General features: G+C 38.2%; 2 protein-coding genes across 6 annotated transcripts in view; one reads left to right on the forward strand and one right to left on the reverse strand.

Annotated features, from left to right (window-relative positions):
* Positions 1-4,443: 4,443 nt before the first annotated feature.
* On the reverse strand, positions 4,444-18,337 carry HNRNPA1 (heterogeneous nuclear ribonucleoprotein A1). Of its 5 annotated transcripts, XR_008401444.1 has the most exons (13): positions 18,222-18,337; positions 17,640-17,756; positions 16,956-17,102; positions 16,669-16,879; positions 16,487-16,583; positions 16,301-16,404; positions 14,893-15,098; positions 14,402-14,537; positions 14,192-14,267; positions 10,364-10,427; positions 9,620-9,793; positions 5,861-5,949; positions 4,444-4,531 (listed from the first exon to the last, which is right to left on the reverse strand). XR_008401444.1 is itself a non-coding variant. In XM_053708279.1 (10 exons), the coding sequence occupies exons 1-9, from the start codon at positions 18,234-18,236 to the stop codon at positions 14,203-14,205; spliced, it is 1,095 nt and encodes a 364-aa protein (XP_053564254.1). In that variant the 5' UTR covers positions 18,237-18,337; the 3' UTR covers positions 13,737-14,063; positions 14,192-14,202. The 5 variants fall into 5 exon arrangements, 1 of the variants encoding a protein (XP_053564254.1); XR_008401443.1 differs by lacking the exon at positions 9,620-9,793; XR_008401445.1 differs by lacking the exon at positions 9,620-9,793 and having other exon boundaries at positions 5,861-6,464.
* Positions 18,338-18,682: 345 nt separating this feature from the next.
* CBX5 (chromobox 5) overlaps positions 18,683-19,591 on the forward strand; it is a 107,780-nt gene continuing 106,871 nt past the window's right edge. The window contains exon 1 of the mRNA XM_053705538.1: positions 18,683-18,839. The gene's annotated coding sequence lies outside the window, so the exon portion shown is untranslated. The remainder of the gene's footprint in view (positions 18,840-19,591) is intronic.

Consider the following 19,591-nt stretch of genomic DNA (forward strand, 5'->3'; position numbering starts at 1 on the left):
GCACTGAAAAACATGTTGCATATTTGAAGGAGGGTAGCTAGCAACCCCTGCCTTCTGGTTCCATTGTTTTATATTTTTATCTATATTTTTGTTTTACAATAAATCAATTTTAAATTTTGTTCATTATACATTGGAACCGTGCCTTTCCTACCTACCTGTTACTCCTTAGGGAGTTATAGGCTGCATTTGTTTCAGTCTATTCTGCAGTTTTAGTTTATAATCTCTATTCTTTGAGACTCTTCTATATATTTTGTAGTGCCTGTGTTACCATCATATCAGTAAGCTGGTTTGCTGCTAAATATCCAGCTTGTGCCTAAAAGCACTGTCTGAGTGCTCTTCACAAATGTGAGTATACTGAATGAGAATCTACACATCTTTTTGGTCTATTACTGCTACACACAGGCGCCCTGTTTTGTCTTTTCTTCAGATTTGATATAATTTTGTTTCTGCAATCAGTGAGCTGGGTTGATGTCAAACATCCAGCCTGGGGGGGCGTGTCTAAGCCACAGCCATGGTCGGACACATATTGCAGAAGCTCTTATGATAATTTCCATAACCCAGCGATTATCTACACTATAATATCTCATCTTGCAAAAAGTTTTTCAAACATTTGCTGAGGAATGGATTGTGTAAAATCCTGCAAATAAAGCTATAAATCCAATCCTAGAAGACATACACTGACCGGGACTGATTTTGACGGCCTAGATCGATATACCATCACCGCCCCCCAGCTTGATAACGCGCCAGGCGACAGCCATGACACATGGAGGAGTTTTATGTACGTGTAGCTGCCTTGCTGGAGGAATTGGGTCGCAAAATTGAAAGAAGGCTTAATGATCCCCTGCTCACTTACGTGCTTACAAGATGGCGCCAGCCTACCTAGAGTACACAATACTGAGCCTCTGGAGCAGACTGCCGACCTGCTCATCCCGCAACACCCCCTATGGTCTCAGGAGACAACATTTGGAGAGGTTCCTATCTACGCCACAACTAATGAGACAGACAAAATCATGCCATCCTCTGTCGACAACTCATCAGACCTCACTGGAGATAAGCTGCTACAGAGCTGTTTTGCTCCGCTTGTCAAGGGGAAGCACCGACATCCTCTACCTGCTAACCAGGCTCCCCGAGCTGCATTGAAGTCTCCTTTCTCATTCTTTAACACGTCCTGGGGAGATGCGGACGGCTCTCTCAGGCGAGTACAGGGAACGCTTCACATATCTCATAAGAGACACATGGCATCAGAAGGTAGTTTGGTCGACCTGGCTGCTTCCTCTGGGTGCTTTAAGGGATCTACAAGAACTGTGGCAGTTGAGCTCCGATCCTATTACATCTAGAGACTCAGATACGTTCTGCTGCATACAAGTGGACTGTAGGTCGGGAGTTGGTTAGAAAGGATCACTCTGCGATCCAGTAGATTTTCCCCGTGCCACATAAAGCATTAAACTCCGGTGTACGTCTGTTCATATATTTTATGTTTTAAAGTTGCTTTGAAGTAATTGATATTCTGAGATTTGCTAGTAGTTAATAGTATATCACACTATTACATGAACTGAATCTAAGTAACTGGCCTTAGACCACATTTTACCTACTACTTTAATAATATTCCCTCTGCTGATTGTCTATTTACTAAGTGAACTAACTTAATTTGTTTGAACCTATATACGACAAATAGCTCTCATATTCCTTTAGCGAAGTTGCCCATTTACAGGGCTATTTATTAGTTCTATTTGGCTATCATTAGGGGTAAGATTTACAGGTACACTAGCTAGAATGATGTTCCTAGGGCCAACAAATCCTCATAAGCTTATCAGCCCTAACATAACCACTTTAACCGGAGACATATTTATCATCAATTACGCCAGGCAGATGTCAGTAATGCTCCCAATAAGATTAGCATGGAGGTCTAACCCCCCCTACTCCACACAATTTTGTAGCCTGAGAGGATTATTACTACTCCTGACATTATGAACTCCTGCACAACTAAGAACGGTGGTCCAACTTTTATCCTCCAAGTGCTAGAAGTCATCCATCACAATGCACAGACCATTAACATAGCGGATACCGAAGCCCTTTACTGTGCCCCCCCTATACCATAGTGTAGCTTGAAAGAGACATGCAAACTGACAGTTGACTTGAAGTAGCCAGCGTTGACATAATACTCCTCATTAAAGGACCAGTCAACACAGTAGATTTGTATAATCAACAAATGCAAGACAAGACAATGCAATAGCACTTAGTCTGAACTTCAAATGAGTAGTAGATTTCTTTTGACAATTTTAAAAGTTATGTATTTTTCCACTCCCCCTGTACCATATGACAGCCATCAGTCATTCACAAATGCATACACATACCATGTGACAGCAATCAGCCATTCACAAATGCATACACTTATTCTTGCACATGCTCAGTAGGAGCTGGTGACTCAGTTTAAATATAAAAAGACTGTGCACATTTAGTTAATGGAAGTAAATTGGAAAGTTGTTTAAAATGGCACTCATCTGAATAATGAAAGTTTAATTTTGATTGAGTGTCCCTTTAAGTCATAATCAATTACCCCTCTATCTTATACCACATCCCTTCACAGATAATGTATCTATATAAATGGACCTTTCCCTCTATCAATGTTTACTAAACTCCTCTATCAATATCGAAACATTACATAGAATCAGGCTGTATCTAATCTCTCATATGAGCGGCTCTTGCCCGCTGTTCTTTCTTCTGTCTCTCCCATTTACCTCCAACACGCCTATACTACACTCCCAGATGGTCCTATCACGAGCGATAGAACTGCTAATGGTGTTCACAAATTTATTTCCTATTTTGAGTAATCATTGTCCTTAGTCAATTTCGCTCCCTACTCTCCTCTACATATTTATATTTCCTTACCTGTATAACTACTAACCCTATTTATGTAATTTAATCATAATTTCCAATGAGCACATAAGATCCATAGAATATGTAGTAAATTAAGTACATTATACTTATCGATAAGGGAGTATAGGAGTTCTTCTGTTTAACCTTATAGGAGGTAGTAGGGGCCACCTTTAAATGTCACTTGAATGCAAGTCTCGGATCCCTTATGTTCTTAACCCTAGCAACCGCTATATGATCTTTATAAGTGACACCAGAGTGATTATATATACACTAATCAAGTCCCCTCCTTATACCATACTATTTCCTTTATATTCTAGGGAACATAAAAGTCCCGGTCCGGTGTAGGAGATCACACAATTTCATTTAAAATGATGTTTCATTGTGTCTTTACATACCTAATGTTGAAAATGTTACCAGGGCTCTTACTTTAGGAGTTAACTCGCTTAGCCCCCTAGTTGCTATATTATCATAACTACACTATATCCTTGCTGGAGCTTCAGATATACGGGTTATTAGAAAATCTACATGTTTGGCACTCAAACTGGTTGGTATGTAAGACCTTGTTACTATTGTACTTACTGTTTGTGGACACATGATGTATGCAGGTTTACTGTTCAAGCCAAAAACCTCAATAAAAAGTAGGTTTAACCAAAAAAAAAAAAATCCAGCCAGTTTCCAATAGCACTGTCTGAGTGCTCTTTGCAAATGTGAGTACCCCGATTAAGGCTCTTTGAAAATCATTTGGTTATCTACTGGTACACACAGGCACCTCTTGTTTCCTTCATCTTCCTGTGTGGATTGGTGTGCTAGGAGTCAGTGCGTGACGTCAGCATAATCCCTTTATTACCCATTCCCCAGCTTTATATAACCAATACTGTTATATTAATATAGTTTGATAAGTGAATTAGAAAGTGGTTTAACATTACATGCCCTATTGTAATCAAAGTATTTTGACTAGACAATCCTCCAAAAAATGACAATTTACACACTTTCAAAACTTAGAGCTGAATTACAGCTCTTAGCTGTGTGATTACGACTCATTTTAGCCTGCTTAGTTATCCCACAGAACTACACTACGCATTTTTCTTACTTTAAGTATATTCCAACAGAAGATTCTGGGACTTTAATTACCCAAGTCTATCTTTGAAATAACCGAAGTAGCTATTTTAAATTTCTAAATAATGTAAAATGAATCTGTGTTGACTCATAATTCCACGGGCGTGAGCACGGTTACTTATATGGCACATGAACTAGTACTGTCTAGTTGTAAAAAAAAAATAAAAATAAAGTCTAAATGCACTGAGATAAGGTGGCCTTCAAGGGCTTAGAAATTAGCATACAAGCCTATCTAGTCTTACCTTTCAACAAAATACTAAGACTACAAAGAATTTAATAAAAGTACAATTAGAAAGGCATCTTAAAATTGCATGCCCTATCTAAATCATGATAGTTTAATTTTGATTAGACTGTCCCTATACGTTTATTTTTCTTTCCCAAGAACTGGAGTGAGTTGAAACTGAAATCATTTTGAAGAGATTACTCAAGCAGTAAAGAAAATCCATTAAACTGGTTTAAAATAAAGTTTATTGAAGATTAATATAATAAAATATAATTTACAATCTTGACCAAAGCTTGCAGATTATCCACAAGTCACCTGCAGAGAAAATAAATATAGTTTACATATTGCATAACAAGGCGTGTTACCAGCATATTAACAAAAAAACCAAACCACACAACAGTCTAGACCAGTGTTAACAGTCCAGATTTTCATTATATCTTGAGGACTGGAGTTAAGGGTCCTAACTAGAGCACAGGTGAAATAATCAGCTGATCAGTAACCATGGTTACTAACCTGCTCTCATCCTTATGATTTTCAACAGTGCTCTAGTTAGGACCCTTAAAGGGACATTAAACCCACATTCTTTTTCATGATTCAGATAGAGAATACAATTTTAAACAACTCTAATATACTTCTGTTATCTAATTTGCTTCATTCTCTTGATTTTCCTTCCTGAAAAGGATATCTAGATAGGCTCAGTAGATTCTGGTTGGTGGCTGCACATATTTGCCTCATGTGATTGGCTCACCCATGTGCATTGCTATTTCTTTAACAAAGGATAGCTAAATATTGAAGCAAATTAAATAGAAGTAAAAATGTTGGGTTTAATGTCCCTTTAAGGATGAGAGCAGGTTAGTAACCATGGTTATTGATCAGCTGATTTCACCTGTGCTCTAGTTAAGATAGAATGGATATCTGGCCTGTAAAGGCTTCTTAGGTCTAGACCAGTGTTTGATCAAAATTATGTATTAGGATTGGAGTTGATAACTTAATGTCACATACCGGAGAAGCATCCTGCAACTGGTCCCACAGCTATATGCTTTTATGTACATGAAACATTTAAAGGTAAATGTGGAGTTTAGCATCCCAAATTCCAGCACACGGGAAGGTACTACACAGGGTGGAAAGAAGGGAATCCAGTCATGGGAGGGGGTGACCATGGATAGGTTGCCAGCAGCGGTTGCGCCCCTCCAGGATGCTTTTACCATGTGGTACCTTCCAAACAGGTACCCCCCAGTGTGGCTCCCTCCAACCGTGGGCTGGAATTTGGGATGCTAAACGCCATTTAATTTGTTAGGATCCAAAAATGGCTGTCAAGCTCCGCTCACCTATAAGCATGTATATTTTGGTAATCACAATCAAAATCAATCACGTTCAACTCGTGAATAAGTTTTCCTACTTGTGCATGTGCAATTTGTATGACCGTTATCAGTGCACGTTTAATTTTTTTTTCAGAAAAAAAAAAAAAAGTCAAGAAAGCTGTGGCAGAGCTTGGAAGCTATTTTCGGCTGCTAAACCGATTTAAGTTTCAGGGTACTTTTCACAAGCTTATAGATGTGGAACCAGTTGGCAAGATGCTTGCCTGGTATGTAAAAAAAAAAAAAAAAGTATAAACTGCCCCTTTAAGATAAGGAAATTGCATACCTTTACCCGAAGTGACTAGTAAAATTTTGTTCTGTAGGATCCTTGGAGGCACCATATTTAGTTTGGTCAGGAAGCTGAAAACGGTTAGCCTGTAAATATATAACAGTTGTAAACTGCACTCAGTTGTTGCATTTCATAAATTTAGTGGGCATATGCATAAATCTGCAATTGGTGGGGGGAGTTATGCACATAATTAGCATGTAGTGTCAGCTGCTCTATGGCAATATGCAATACCCCAGCATAATTTAATGTCCCTTGAGTTTAATAAAAATTAAGTTGCGCGTAGTGAATTAACTTTACAACATATTTTAATTCTGTCCCTTTAAAAAGAAATCAATTTTAAGAGCTAGATTTAAAGACATGAGTCTACGGATTTCATCCTTACTTGTGGGATTACGCCTCCTGGTCAGCAGGAGGAGGAAAAGAGCACAACAGCAGAGCTGTTATATAGCTCCTCCTTTCCACCCCAGTCATTCTTAGTGATAGCGCCCTGTAGCCCGACCGGACACATTCCTGAGAGAGGTCTGGGACTGGCAGCAGGTAGGTGCCTCAGCTTAGCTGTTGAGGTGTCTGACCGGGTCAAATCGTTTAATATCAGTTTATGCTTGAAAAAAAAAAAAAAAAGCTTTTTTTCTGCTCAGCACAGTGAAAAACTGCTATATTTAATTCTTAAAGGCACAGTGCTCACAGTAAAATAACTGAAAGCACTACTTTTTACATCACTCCTCTCATCTAGTAAGAGTGAGTTATACATTTAAAGGGCCAGTTTCAAACTTATATAATAAAATATTTCAAGATATTGGTTTAGTTCATTTTCTGGCCTGTTCTATAGTATGGACTTAGAACATTGTTACTTGTGCAATGTGTTTGGATGCCAATGTGGAACCTCCTGTTCCTTTTTTGTCCCTCATGTATTGAAAGGGCTTTAAACTATAAAAATAAAATTTTTCATAAAAAAAATTGTCAATGGCAGATGCCTCTCAGGAGTCAATGAGTCAGTGTATGCCACAGCTTTCTCCCCAAACGTCCCAACCCTTAACGCCTGCCCAAGCAGTGCCCTATACTTAGTCTCAAGTTTCCGCTGCAGTTACATTAAGGGACATCGCTGCAGTTAAGTCTTCTACTCTTATCTGCCTTTCCTATACTTCAAGGCAAGCGAAAGACTGACAACTATGTGGTCAATAAAGTTTCTGATGCTCTGGTGGCAACCTCAGACGTACCCTCCCACGGAGGCGATATCCCATAGGTAAGGATGAAATCTGTGGACTCCTCATATCTTGTAAAATGTGCAGAATTATAGAACATTTGCTAGGTTTACTGCCCCTTTAAAAACTTTGTTAAACCATTTACACTTTACAAATTTCTTTACAGTAAATCAAAGTGTGTTCTGAAATGCTAACTATGAATATTTAAAATAGTGGCAGCAAAAACTCATTTATAGTTCTGCATAATGAAACAAATTTGCAATATATAATTTATTTTGACCCCTTTCATGTAATTTAGCTACCAAACTTTCTAATTCTCACCGAAGGGCAGTCTGTCACTTTAATCTAAGTTAAGACTTTAAAGTGTAGGCTACAATAAAAATAATTTTTTTTTTTTTAAAAAAAAAAGAGATAATCCCTTTATTACCCATTCCCCAGTTTTGCATAAACTTACCTTGTATCCAAGAACCTTCCTCCAGCCCCCTGATCACATGACTATATATTGACTTGCATTTAGCAGTGTTGTGCTAAATCTTAAACTGTTTAAACAGTGTTATATGGCCCACGTGCACTCAGTCTGTTGAAAAGCAATTTTAAAAAAAGCATGCGATAAGAGAGCCCTCAAGGGCTTAGAAATTAGCATGAGTCTGTCTAGGTTTAGTTTCAAATAATACCAATATATAAAAAAAAAAAAAAAAAAAAAAAAAAGCGCAAGTTTGATTATAAAAGTAAATTAGAAAATGGATTAAAAATTACAAGTCCTATCCAGTGTTCCCTCTAAGGCCAGTTGTGTGCGGCCCAGCAGTGAAACAGCAAACATTGCTTCTCTTTATTTATGCAGACTGGAAGGTATGGTTCTCTTAATTGCAGGGTGTGGTTACTTGATTAACACTGCTAGACCGCACAGAAAACTGGTTTTAGGGGGAACAGTGGTCCTATCTGAATGTTTAATTTTGACTACTGTCCCTTTAAGATGACTAAGATGCAAATAGCCTCTTGAACCTTTTCTATATAATGCAGCCAAAGTTTGTGGCTACTTTGAAATGTCTGCTATGCTCTGCCCACTGAAGACATCACGATCAGGGCTGCATTAAAGGCTTCACTAGATAGATTCAACAGACTGTCTCTGCTATTCAGCAGAGTGCCTAGATGTAGCCCAGATAATGATGTCAGTGGGTGGAGCATGGCAGCCATTTCCTTTTACCATCTTTGCTGTATGATATAGAAAGGGTGCAGGAGACTATTTGCAGCTTAAAGGGGCACAAGTCAAAACGAAACAGAAGGTAACTTTTCAATTTACTGCTATTAACAAAATGCGCAGTCCTTATAGTTGAACTGAGTCACCAGCTCCTACTGAGCATGTGCAAGAATTCACAGAACAAGCTTGTATGCATTTGTGATTGGCTAATGGTTGTCACATGGTACAGGGGGAGTGGAAATAGACAACTTAATTGTCAGTCTTAACTTAAAATGAGTAGCCCCCCCCCCCCCCCCCAAGTGCTATTACATTGGTCCTTTAATCTAAGGTAAGACAGTCACAGATTTGGATAATCAAGAAATGCAAGATAAGACTTTAAGATGACTAAGGTGTAGACTTAGTAACAGAACTGCAAAACAGTACTTTATTTTAACCTAAGACATGAAACGCCAATTAGACACCAGCCACAGACTAGTATATGTATACCCTTTGCACATGCTCAGTAGGATCTTGTTACCCAGAAAGTGTGAAAAAAAAAAAAAAAACACCACTGCAAAATTTGATAATGGAAGTAAATTGGATATACCAGGTGCAAAGTTTAAAAGGGTATGGGTCTTGCTATAAAATAAAGGTACATTTGGAGCCGCTGGCTCCAAATCGACCTTTGTTCCTGTGCCATTACCAGCTTTTGGAACCGCTGTACCCCCCTGGTTGGGTGTTTTGCAGCCAGTCCAGGTACCTGCACTCCTTCGACCCCCCCCGCACATACGTCACCAACGACGTCAGTGAAGCCTCACTTCCAGGTTTGGGACAGTGTGCGAACGCCGGGCGATCAGCTGATCCAGCTGCCGAGTGTCTCGGCTCGTGGAGGCTACGAATATAGCCGGGCTATGAAGAATAGCCCCAGCATTCTCACAGCACGGATTGATACGCAAGGTATTCCCCAAGATGTTCAGAGGTGGGGGAGAAGGAGTTGCATATAGGTCCTGGTGAAAAGTTAACATAAAGACCAATTACAGTGTGCCTATTTTCTCCGATTACGTGTCTTGCTATAGAATGCCATTTATATTTATCAAGAATTGTATGAACCATAAAGGTCCCTGTCCATGATCCATCTCCCTGAAACAGTAACAACTTTAAAGGGCCATTATACACATTTTTTCTTTGCATAAATGTTTTGTAGATGATTTATAAAGCCCATAAAGTATTTTTTTTTTAAATGTATAATTTTGCTTATTTTTAAAGGGACAGTATACACTCATTTTCATATAACTGCATGTAATAGACACTACTATAAAGAATAATATGCACAGATACTGATATAAAAATTCAGTATAAAACCGTTTAAAAACTTACTTAGAAGCCGTCACTTTGGCTCTGTTGAAAAGGTAGCTGGAAAGCCAACTGCAAGTGGCAAATAAGACACTTCCCCCTTCTTTTGCATATGAAAAGACCCATTACACAAACAGGAGCAAGCTGCAGTAGGTAGTCGAGCGTATTCACATAAAACTTTGGGGCTTAGTTAGGAGTCTGAAAATCAGAGCAATGTTATTTAAAAATAAGCAAAACTATACATTAAAAAAAAAACAAAAAAAACTTTATGGGCTATATAAATAGATTATCTACAAAACATTTATGCAAAGAAAAAAAAAGTGTATAATGTCCCTTTAAAGAACACTGCTCTGATTTTCAGACTCCTAACCAAGCCCCAAAGTTTTATTTGAATACCGTCAGCTACCTTCTGCAGCTTGCTCCCGTTTGTGTAAAGGGTCTTTTCATATGCAAAAGGGGGAGGGTGTCTTATTTACCACTTGCAGTGGGCTTTCCAACAGAGCTAAACTGAAAGCTTCTAAGTTTATAAACCATTTTATACTGGATTTTTATATTCGTATCTGCATCTTATTTATAGTAGTGTCTATTACATGCAGTTATATGAAAATGAGTGTATACTGTCCCTTTAATAAGGCATATTCCCCCACACATTGCACAATAAACCATATTGAAGAAAAATAAAAAAAAAATCATATGCCAATTGTGACTGTAAACACTCCATAATAGCCAATAACCCCATCAGTCTAGTTATATATTAAGAACAATTACCTTCAAAAGGCTTTAGACACCATACATGTTATAGCAACCTGGCCTGGAATGTAGAAACTGTTCCCTAGAAGAAGAAAAACAAAAAACAAAAGGTTACAATCTTACATAAGAACTTATGGCAAAAAAACCAAAACACAAAATCAAAGTTAAAGAAATTAACCTTGCTACAGAATATTTTGATACAGCAAAACATTAACAATGCCCAATTGTTAAGTGGGATATATAAAAATATCAAGGCAAGTTGATTAGGCATATTAATGCACTCTAGTCATCTATAAATATTTAAAATTATTATTATTTTTTAAATATTTTTTTTTTAAAAAGGCAAATCAGAATTCAGCCTGCTGACTACAAGTGTGTACTGGAAATTCTTCAAGATTGCCTCCCTACTTCATAGATGAATATGAATCTAGATAGCCTTGCATCTTCAGTTAGGGCACAAAATGTATATGCCAGACAACCGTTTTCTTTTTCTACAGAGCTTACCATGGGACAAAACCCAATACACAAATTATGTACAGAGCAGTTAGGTGTCCACATTACAATATATTTAAAATAAAAAAATAAACTGACAAAAAGCAAAGATCTGTTCTTACCTACTAGTATTGTAATAAAACATCTCACTTCTGGCTCGAACTGCCTGCTAGGCTTATTATGAAGACTTTGTACTCTGGTCTGACTCCTTCCGTTGAGCTGAAGAATCCCTTTATCTTGCTAGCCGTAAAAGCTTGCACTTAATCTGCTTTACTGGATGCTTGGCTACTCTTACAGCTGAGGAAAGTCTGGTCTGAGCTGACGTGCACATCTTGCTTGCTAGCATCTTCTGGATGTAAGCTATTGTTTCTGACTGTCTTCATCCTCAGGGGACAAAGCTAGCTTTGCCTTGTGTTTTGGCTGATAAGCAGATGTTAAGCTAATGACATATCCTGAAGATCTCTTCTAGCCAAATAAAAACTGTCAATGAACGCATCGCATCTCATGACTGCTATGCATAACAACCCAGCCATTGCAGCTAGGAACTGCCATTTTAATGAATACAAGTTGTATAAAGCAAAAGTATTTGCAGCTGAACCCAGAAATGCAGTTGGGTGGTGGTAGTCCCAAGTCAATAAAGAACAAAGTATCATACAATTAAGCTCTATCAACTGCAACATGTTTTGAGGAACAGATATATTATATACATATCCCCCCCCCCCCCCTACAGTTCAATCACCTGGTGCTCTGCAGAAAATATGTTTACACGATCACTGGTTACCCACGGTTGGCAGCTGTAAATCCTGGGATATCCAAAAAAGCAGGTAGACAGGATTTCCTCAATCGACTATTCAGCAAGGGCTAATTTCAAAACGTTTCAGCTCTTGCAGTAGCCTCTCAATGGAAGTCAGTCTTCCTTTGAGAAGACATTTGGAAATTAGCCTTTCCTTTCTAAAAAGGCAATTGAGGAAATCCTGTGTCTGCTTTTTTGGATATCCTAGGATTTACGGCTGCCAGTTGTGGGTAAACATCCAGTGAGTGAAAAAAAAAAAAAAAAATACATGCTTTAACAGTCAACACCAAAATTGTTAGTTTAAAGGATAATGCCTTTTACGACCCATTCCCTAGCTTTGCACAACCAAGTTATATTAACATTTAAACCTCTAGATTGCTGCCCATTTATAAGCCACTACAGCCAGCAGGAGACTGCTAGTTCATGCAAGTCATAGATAACATTGCGCTTTGGAGTCGTGTCTGACAATAGCCATATGATCAGGGGCTGTCCAGAGGTTTAGATATAAGGTAATCAGGAGGTTAAAAGTATATTAATATAACCATGTTGACTGCAAAACTGGAATTGGTAATAAAAGTATTATTTTAAATCAAACAAATTTTGGAGTTGACTGTCGCTTTAATCAGGAAGTCAAAACTTAAACTAGAAAACTAGGCTAGGAATATCTAACTCCAACTCAAAATTCACTGTATCAAATAATTGTCCAATGCCATAAAGTCAGAATTGATAATCAATCCCCCCTCTGAAATTTGGGTGACTCCTGCTTCGACATGACTTTCCCAGGGATTATAAATAAGATAAGTGCATTTTAGTATAAACCATTAAAGTGCCATAACACGTTGAGATCTGCATATCAAAAGGGCCAAGTAAAAAGTTTGTTATATATATATTATAAATTGCTGGCAAGTATTAAAAAAGCAAAATTAGTTATAGCCATGCTGTCTGGATTAGACTGATCAACCTCCCTTATCAGTGGATAGCATTAGAAACAGGCTTTTTATTTCAATTGAGTTCACAGCAGCTTATTTTCTTCTAGGCATGCAGACGAGCATTTAAGTCTTGCATTCTGCAAAAGTGGATGTAGACAGCCATAAAATGAATTGTTGTGGGGTAGAGCTTAAAGTGGTATGGCGAGAAATTGCAGTATAAAAAATTAGGTAAAATTAAAGGGCCATGAAACATATTTTTTCTTTCATGATTTAGAAAGAATGCAATTTTAAACATCTTTCTAATTTACTTCTATTAACTAATTTGTTTTATTCTCTTGATATTCTTTGCTGAAAAGCATATCTAGATATGCTCAGTAGCTGCTGATTGGTTGCTGCACATAGAAGCCTCGTGTGACTGGCTCACCATGTGCATTGCTTTTTCTTCAACTAAGGATATATAAAAAAATGCAGCAAAATAAATAGAAATCAAATTTAAATATTACAATTTACTTCTGAATCATGAAAGATTTTGGGTTTAGTGGCCCTTTAAAGTACATATATTTTATTTCTATCCCAACTTGTTTTATGCCCCTTTAAGATGGACTTACTTTGACTATTCAACCTGTATAGATTCACACTTTTTGGGACACGTCAGACATCGCCACAATTGTTACTAGCTCAACTGTCTTAACCTCCATAAAAGTAATTGGCACCACCATGCTGAAATCTAGCTATTCCTTACATCTGCCGATACCAATTTGAAACTTATAGCTGTAGTCTAACATGAAAAACTGACTGTAGAATGGAGTAATGTTATGTTTATTCACATCACATAAAAGTCCCTCTTCCCACATTAAAGATTTTATTTGGGGGGGCACTACTCTTGGATGAGATCTGCATTCTCACTAACTGTTTGGGAGACAGCAACCAGGGTGGTGGTAAAGCGCAGCAGTAAACTTTAGAAAATACTGCACTTGCTGGAATTTACATAAACTTTATCTTTACTGCTCATGGCAAATTCAGTGCTATTGCTTCATACACTTGCCAATTCTGCAGTATGGTTTGTTAAAATCCAACTTATTTTGGAGGATGGCATGAAACTTTTTGCAGAACTATTTTTATTCTCTTTTGAAAACTGAAAAAAATAAACTTCTGAAGTTACCTCAGTGACACTTAGTGAGTTTTAATAAAAAAAAGGACACATTTATTATTAAGCGTCATGATTGATCTTTACAGTTCTTGAAACAAAGGCAGGGAAAAAAAAAAAATCTATACATTAAAAACCCAATCTAAGGAATGCTCGACACTTCCACAAAACAAACTCAGAAGTCTTCATAAAATTAATATCACGAATATAGTCCTGTGTGTTTTCCTCACACGTAAATGATTCTCTAACATATCTTCATGTAGCAGCTATACCCTGCCACAACTGTGCTTGGCTGAATTCAACTTTTGTAGTAACCTGTCGCTTGCCTGGCTCTCCTCTCCTGCTAAGCACTGCTTCCTGTTGAATAATATGGAACAAAACGTGTTAATCTACATTTGTAGAAATAGCTGGAAACCATGGCAGTTGCCTATTCTTCAAATGTGTAGGCCTAAGATCCCAGAACGTTACTACAAAGTAATACATACCTGTTATACTTTTAAAATCTCCTTCCACCACCACCAAAACCACTGTTGCCACCACTGGAACCACCACCATAGCCACCTAAAATAAAAAAAATCGTTTTAGTACTAGTCACACCATAGCTACATACAAAATATTGTTGCTATTACTGTGGATTATGGCTATTATGACTATTCAATAAAGTATCCAGCGCCATTTGTTATGAACCATCTTACCACCGCCATAAGGACCAGTGCTGCGCCCTCCGTAGCTTCCTCCACCAGCTCCCCCTTTCACTGGGCCAAAGTTAGAAGATGATTGACTGTTGTAGTTTCCAAAATCATTGTATCCTCCACTACCCCCGAAGTTGCCTTTAAGGAGAAATGTTAAATTAGAAAGATTCTATTTGGTAAAAGGCACAGTCTAAGTTATTTTAAACTATTCTTTCTGGCCACTTTAAAATGGCTGCCAAGCTCCATCCACTGATGGCATCACTATTTGGGCTACATCTAGGTACTCTGTTGAATCAAACTATTGAGCATTTAATGCAGCTCAGATCATGTCAGTGAGTGGATATTGAGATGAAGTGGCCAGAAAATAAAAAATAATAATAAAGTTAATGTCCCTACAGCATGATATAGAAAGGGAGGCTGTTTGCAGCTTAATATAAATGTAAAACCCGACTATGGTGTACACTTGTCCCTTTAAAGAATTACAAAAGTCACTTACCACCACCACTACCACCAGAGAAGCCACTGCCCCCTCCATTGTTGTAGCCATCATATCCAGCACCAGTGTTGCCACCATATCCACCTCCCTGACCACCGCCATAGCCACGGTTGCCACCAGAGTAGGGAGGGCTGTTACCATAATCTTCACCACCACCGAAGCCATTGTTGTAACCATCTCCATAGCCCCGGCCTCCAAAACCACCTAAGGGAAGATATGTTAAGCATCAGATTAAGAACAGTAAGTGGACAAAAGCAGAACTTAAGTATTTTTAAAGGGACATTGAACCCAAGTTCTGATTTGGATAGAGCATGCAATTTTAAGCAACTTTCTAATTTACTCCCATCCTTTTTTCTTAATTTTTTTAGATGCCATCTACCAACAAACAAGTGCTGTCCAGGATTTAAACTAAAAATGATCTGGAGCTCCTTAGATGTCTTTTTCCAAATAAAAAAAAATTATACATATAATATTGACTAATTGCAACTAAAAAGCATAGTTTATTAGGGGGCCACACCATCCCATGTAAGACTTTGCTGTCCTGTTACAATTTTACAACATTTGAGAGAAAAATTAAAATACAAATATGTTAGTATAAAATTGTCTAGAAAGAAATTTTAGATGCCAGCCCATTTTTGGTGAACAACCTGGGTTGTACTTGCCGATTGGTGGATAAATTCATCCACCAACAAACAAGTGCTGTCCATGGTTTAAAGTAAAAATTTTCTGGCTCCTTAGCTTAGATGCCTTCTTTTTCCAAATAAAAAAGAAATTGCATGATAAAAGAAAATTTAACAGGAGTAAATTAGAAAGTTGCATGCTCTGAATCAAAGAAATTTTTTTTTTTTTTTTTTCTACGAAGAGACCTGGCTCTACTGAGCGGGTCTGTTTTTACCTAATCGCATTGCCACACGCTGTCTAGTCACAACCGGCCCGATCGCGCCACTAAACTCAACGTAGCTCGCTTCTGCTACCAGACCGAGCTATACTGAGTTCAATGAGGCGATTGGGCCGTCAGTGACTAGACAGGACGCCACAAGTTAGAAGGAAAAAAAAAACCCACACACAACCCTGACCTGCTGAAAAGAGCCAGGAGAAGAGTTATGCAAAATTCTACTTTGTGATAAAATCTCTGAAATACTTTTATATAAAAAACTTGTCCCACTAAGTGCAGAATTATAACATTGTGTAGGCTTACTGCCTCTAACTATTTATGATACACCTTTTCGTAAGAATTGACACTGAAGAGTACCTGCACTGATAAAGTAATCAGTTTAACTGTCCACAGCAAAAACACTCAAGCCCCCCCCCCCCCCCCCAATGACTGCATTGTCACCCAGCTTTAAAAAACTGCTCATTGATTAAAATACAAAAATTTTTTAAAGTCTTTATGTAACATGACCTACCCCCTCTGTTTCCACCAAAGTTTCCACCACGCCCTCCTCCGTAGTTGTCATTGCCACCAAATCCTCCTCCACCTCTACCAGAGAAATTCCCAGAGCCACCTCCCCTACCTGCAAAAATACACAAGAGTTAAGCAAAGGAGGAAAGAAATATATAAACCTTATAAAAACTCACTACACTCAAACAACCTACCTCCTCTCTGGTTAGATGCTGTTGCCATCTCTTGTTTGGAGAGAGCCTTCCTCACTTCACAGTTGTGATCATTAATTGTGTGATATTTTTGAACTATTCAATAAAAAACAGAGTCCAGTGTTACAGATCAAGCTTATGTCTAAAGTTGGATGTATGGCCACAACATACTAATACTTACTGACAATCTTGTCAACAGAGTCATGGTCATCAAAAGTGATGAAAGCAAACCCCCTCTTCTTGCCACTGGCTCTATCAGTCATTATCTCAATAACTTCTATTTTGCCATACTCTTCAAAGTAATCTCTTAAATGATGTTCTTCTGTGTCTTCTTTTATACCTCCAACAAAAATTTTCTTCACTGTTAAATGTGCCCCCGGGCGTTGAGAGTCCTGAAATCAGAGCATTATGTTTAATAAATGCCCCAATAAAGAAAATCCACAAACAGACATCACCACAATAACTCACCTCTCTTGAAACTGCTCTTTTAGGCTCAACCACACGGCCATCAACCCTGTGGGGTCTTGCATTCATAGATGCATCTACCTCTTCAGCTGAAGCATAGGTGACAAAACCAAACCCACGGGAACGCTTAGAGTTTGGGTCTCTCATCACCTATAGTGATGGGGAAAAAAAAAAAATGCTTAATAGCCTCTGCAATTCTCAGGATACAAACACACCCCAAATAATAAAAAAAATAAATATATATATATATACACATATACATATATACATACACACATATACATATATCTACATATATATATCTAATATTGACTAATTGTAACTAAAAAGCATAGTTTTTATTAGGGGGCCACACCATCCCATGTAAGACATTGCTGTCCTGTTACAATTTTACAACATTTTGAGAGAAAAATTAACACACACAAAAATAAATGTTAGCATAAAATTGTCTAGATCAATATCCTTGGCCGCCTACAAAATAGTAGTTTTGATAAGTAAATAAAACCAAAGAATCTATGTCTGTTTGAGTGAAGGCAAATGGTAAAAATGACCTGGCTTTTGGTTAAGTTCTTGCGTGAAATGTCCGGTCTTTATGGTGTTAGCATGGATAACAGTACAAATACTAACAAAGACTTGTTTTTGAATTTTTTAAGTTTGTTTTTATTATTAACTAAAAATATGTCTTACCACACAATCTGTTAAAGTTCCCCATTGTTCAAAGTGGCTGCGCAGACTATCGTCTGTGGTCTCAAAGCTCAAGCCTCCGATGAAAAGCTTTCGCAGCTGCTCAGGCTCTTTTGGAGACTAAAATAGAAATAGTGAAAAAAAATATAAAGTGGTGTGAATATGCGACTTTAAGACTACAGTAGGCGACATTAACTCAACGATCCAAGGGAAAAGGGGCGTAAGAGGGGGGGGGGGGGGGAATGTACTTCACAAAATGGCGGACAACAAAGAACCAGGCCGCGCCGCATTGCTATACTACACAGCGACCCACAGAAAGCAACGAAACTCGGGATTTAACCCCGTTAAACCTAAGCATTACACAACAAATATCGTATTAAAACATTAAAAACACCACCGTGATTGTGGTGCCCCGAAGGACTTAACTAAATATAAAAAATGCTATTTACAACATACAACAATTTAAATTAATATTCTACATCCAACTTTAATAGCTCAATGTAAAAAAAACGAAAATTCGTGGTTATTCACATTGATAGAGACGATATAGTAATTAACGAAAAAAAGCAGTGATTAAGGCCTTACCTCGCCCTTATGCATGGTTGCGACTGGAAGATGTTAACTCAGGAGCAGCTTCGTTCGAAAGAGAGGCAGAAAGTCTAAGTGGTGAGCTATAACCCGTGAACACCTCCTATTTACTGCGTCAAAGTCCGCCTACAAATCATCTTATTGGATGGTATATTATCCCGTCGTTGATTGGCTATAGAATGCAACGAAGCCAATCTTTAATTGGTGTACTTGTTACTATGGAAACCGTGAAGATTTTTTTCCTTGTGGGACAATGGCTTCCCCTACCTCCGTTGCCAGTGCTGCTTGTTAGACGTATATTTAAACCAAGCCCCACCCACTCGTTGCAAACCGTCAAAGTCGTTCTAACGTTTTTATTTAGAAATGTCTTTAAATTAATATTTGTAATTGTTTAAACTGGAATTAAAGCTATGGTTAACCTGTTGGTAATATCCTATCCACCCACTGAAAGGCGTGTGTTTATGCTTTGAAGGTGGAGTTGCGCATGCGGTGATTTAGTTGTTTTTGGCGGGGATTGGTTACTGCGCACAATACTACCCTATAATTTATTGGTGTATTCGTGACTTTTACAATTGTATACACCGAATAGCCGCGTATTGTCTTCTACATAGGAAGGTGAGTTTATTGTAATTCACTGTTATGTTTCAATTATATTTGTGGCTTCATGTTTTGTACTCTGTGTACTCTATGGTCTGGGTCCTCGGGCTCATTGTGAGGAGACAGACGGGGGAGGGGGGAGAGAAAGGAAGGTTGAAAGACTGACAAGTTCAACAACCAATCAACGGTTGAGTAACGGTAGCCGGGGCGAATCACTGCGGTGGGTGGGATCTGGCCGTACTGCTTGTGCCAGGCGCGAGGAACCTGCAGGAACGAGCTGTTGAGAGCGGTCGTTGTGTACAGGTACCGAATAAGAGTCACCTCGAACGGGGTTAACTGCCCTTCAGGGACACGTTTCCCGGTTGTATTCATGTTATGAGCTCATAGATAACGAAAAAGTATAATTTCCCCACACATTTTAATATTTTATGCAGAGCAGTCTAATACCCGGCCGAGTCTGTCCATGTGATTTATTTTTTATAAAAGTGTAATTATTGTGTCGTACCACACACTTTCTCCTTAGTGGTGTCGGATTTGATAAATATAGTTTATCTGCTGATATCCATACTAGATACAGAGCATCACTCCTTTATTCAGCTCGAGCGAGGCTCGTGCCGTTTTCCATCCGTAGCACAACACTTCAACCGGTTTTAGTGTATTTTCTAGCTCACAATGGTGATGAACACATTTTTAAAAAGTGTATGGAAGTCGAAATCAAAATAAATGGTTTCTTCATCGCGGGTTCTTGTTTTCAGCAGCGTAGAAAAAAA

This window comes from Bombina bombina, chromosome 3 (assembly GCF_027579735.1).
Source record: "Bombina bombina isolate aBomBom1 chromosome 3, aBomBom1.pri, whole genome shotgun sequence".
Classification (NCBI taxonomy): Eukaryota; Metazoa; Chordata; class Amphibia; order Anura; family Bombinatoridae; genus Bombina; species Bombina bombina.

Coding starts and splice junctions, on each gene's coding strand:
- HNRNPA1 (XM_053708279.1), bottom strand. Junction 17,103..17,639: donor GAACTTTAACAGATTGTGTG/GTAAGACATATT, acceptor CCATCACTATAG/GTGATGAGAGACCCAAACTC. Junction 15,099..16,300: donor CTTTGGTGGAAACAGAGGGG/GTAGGTCATGTT, acceptor ATCTTCCCTTAG/GTGGTTTTGGAGGCCGGGGC.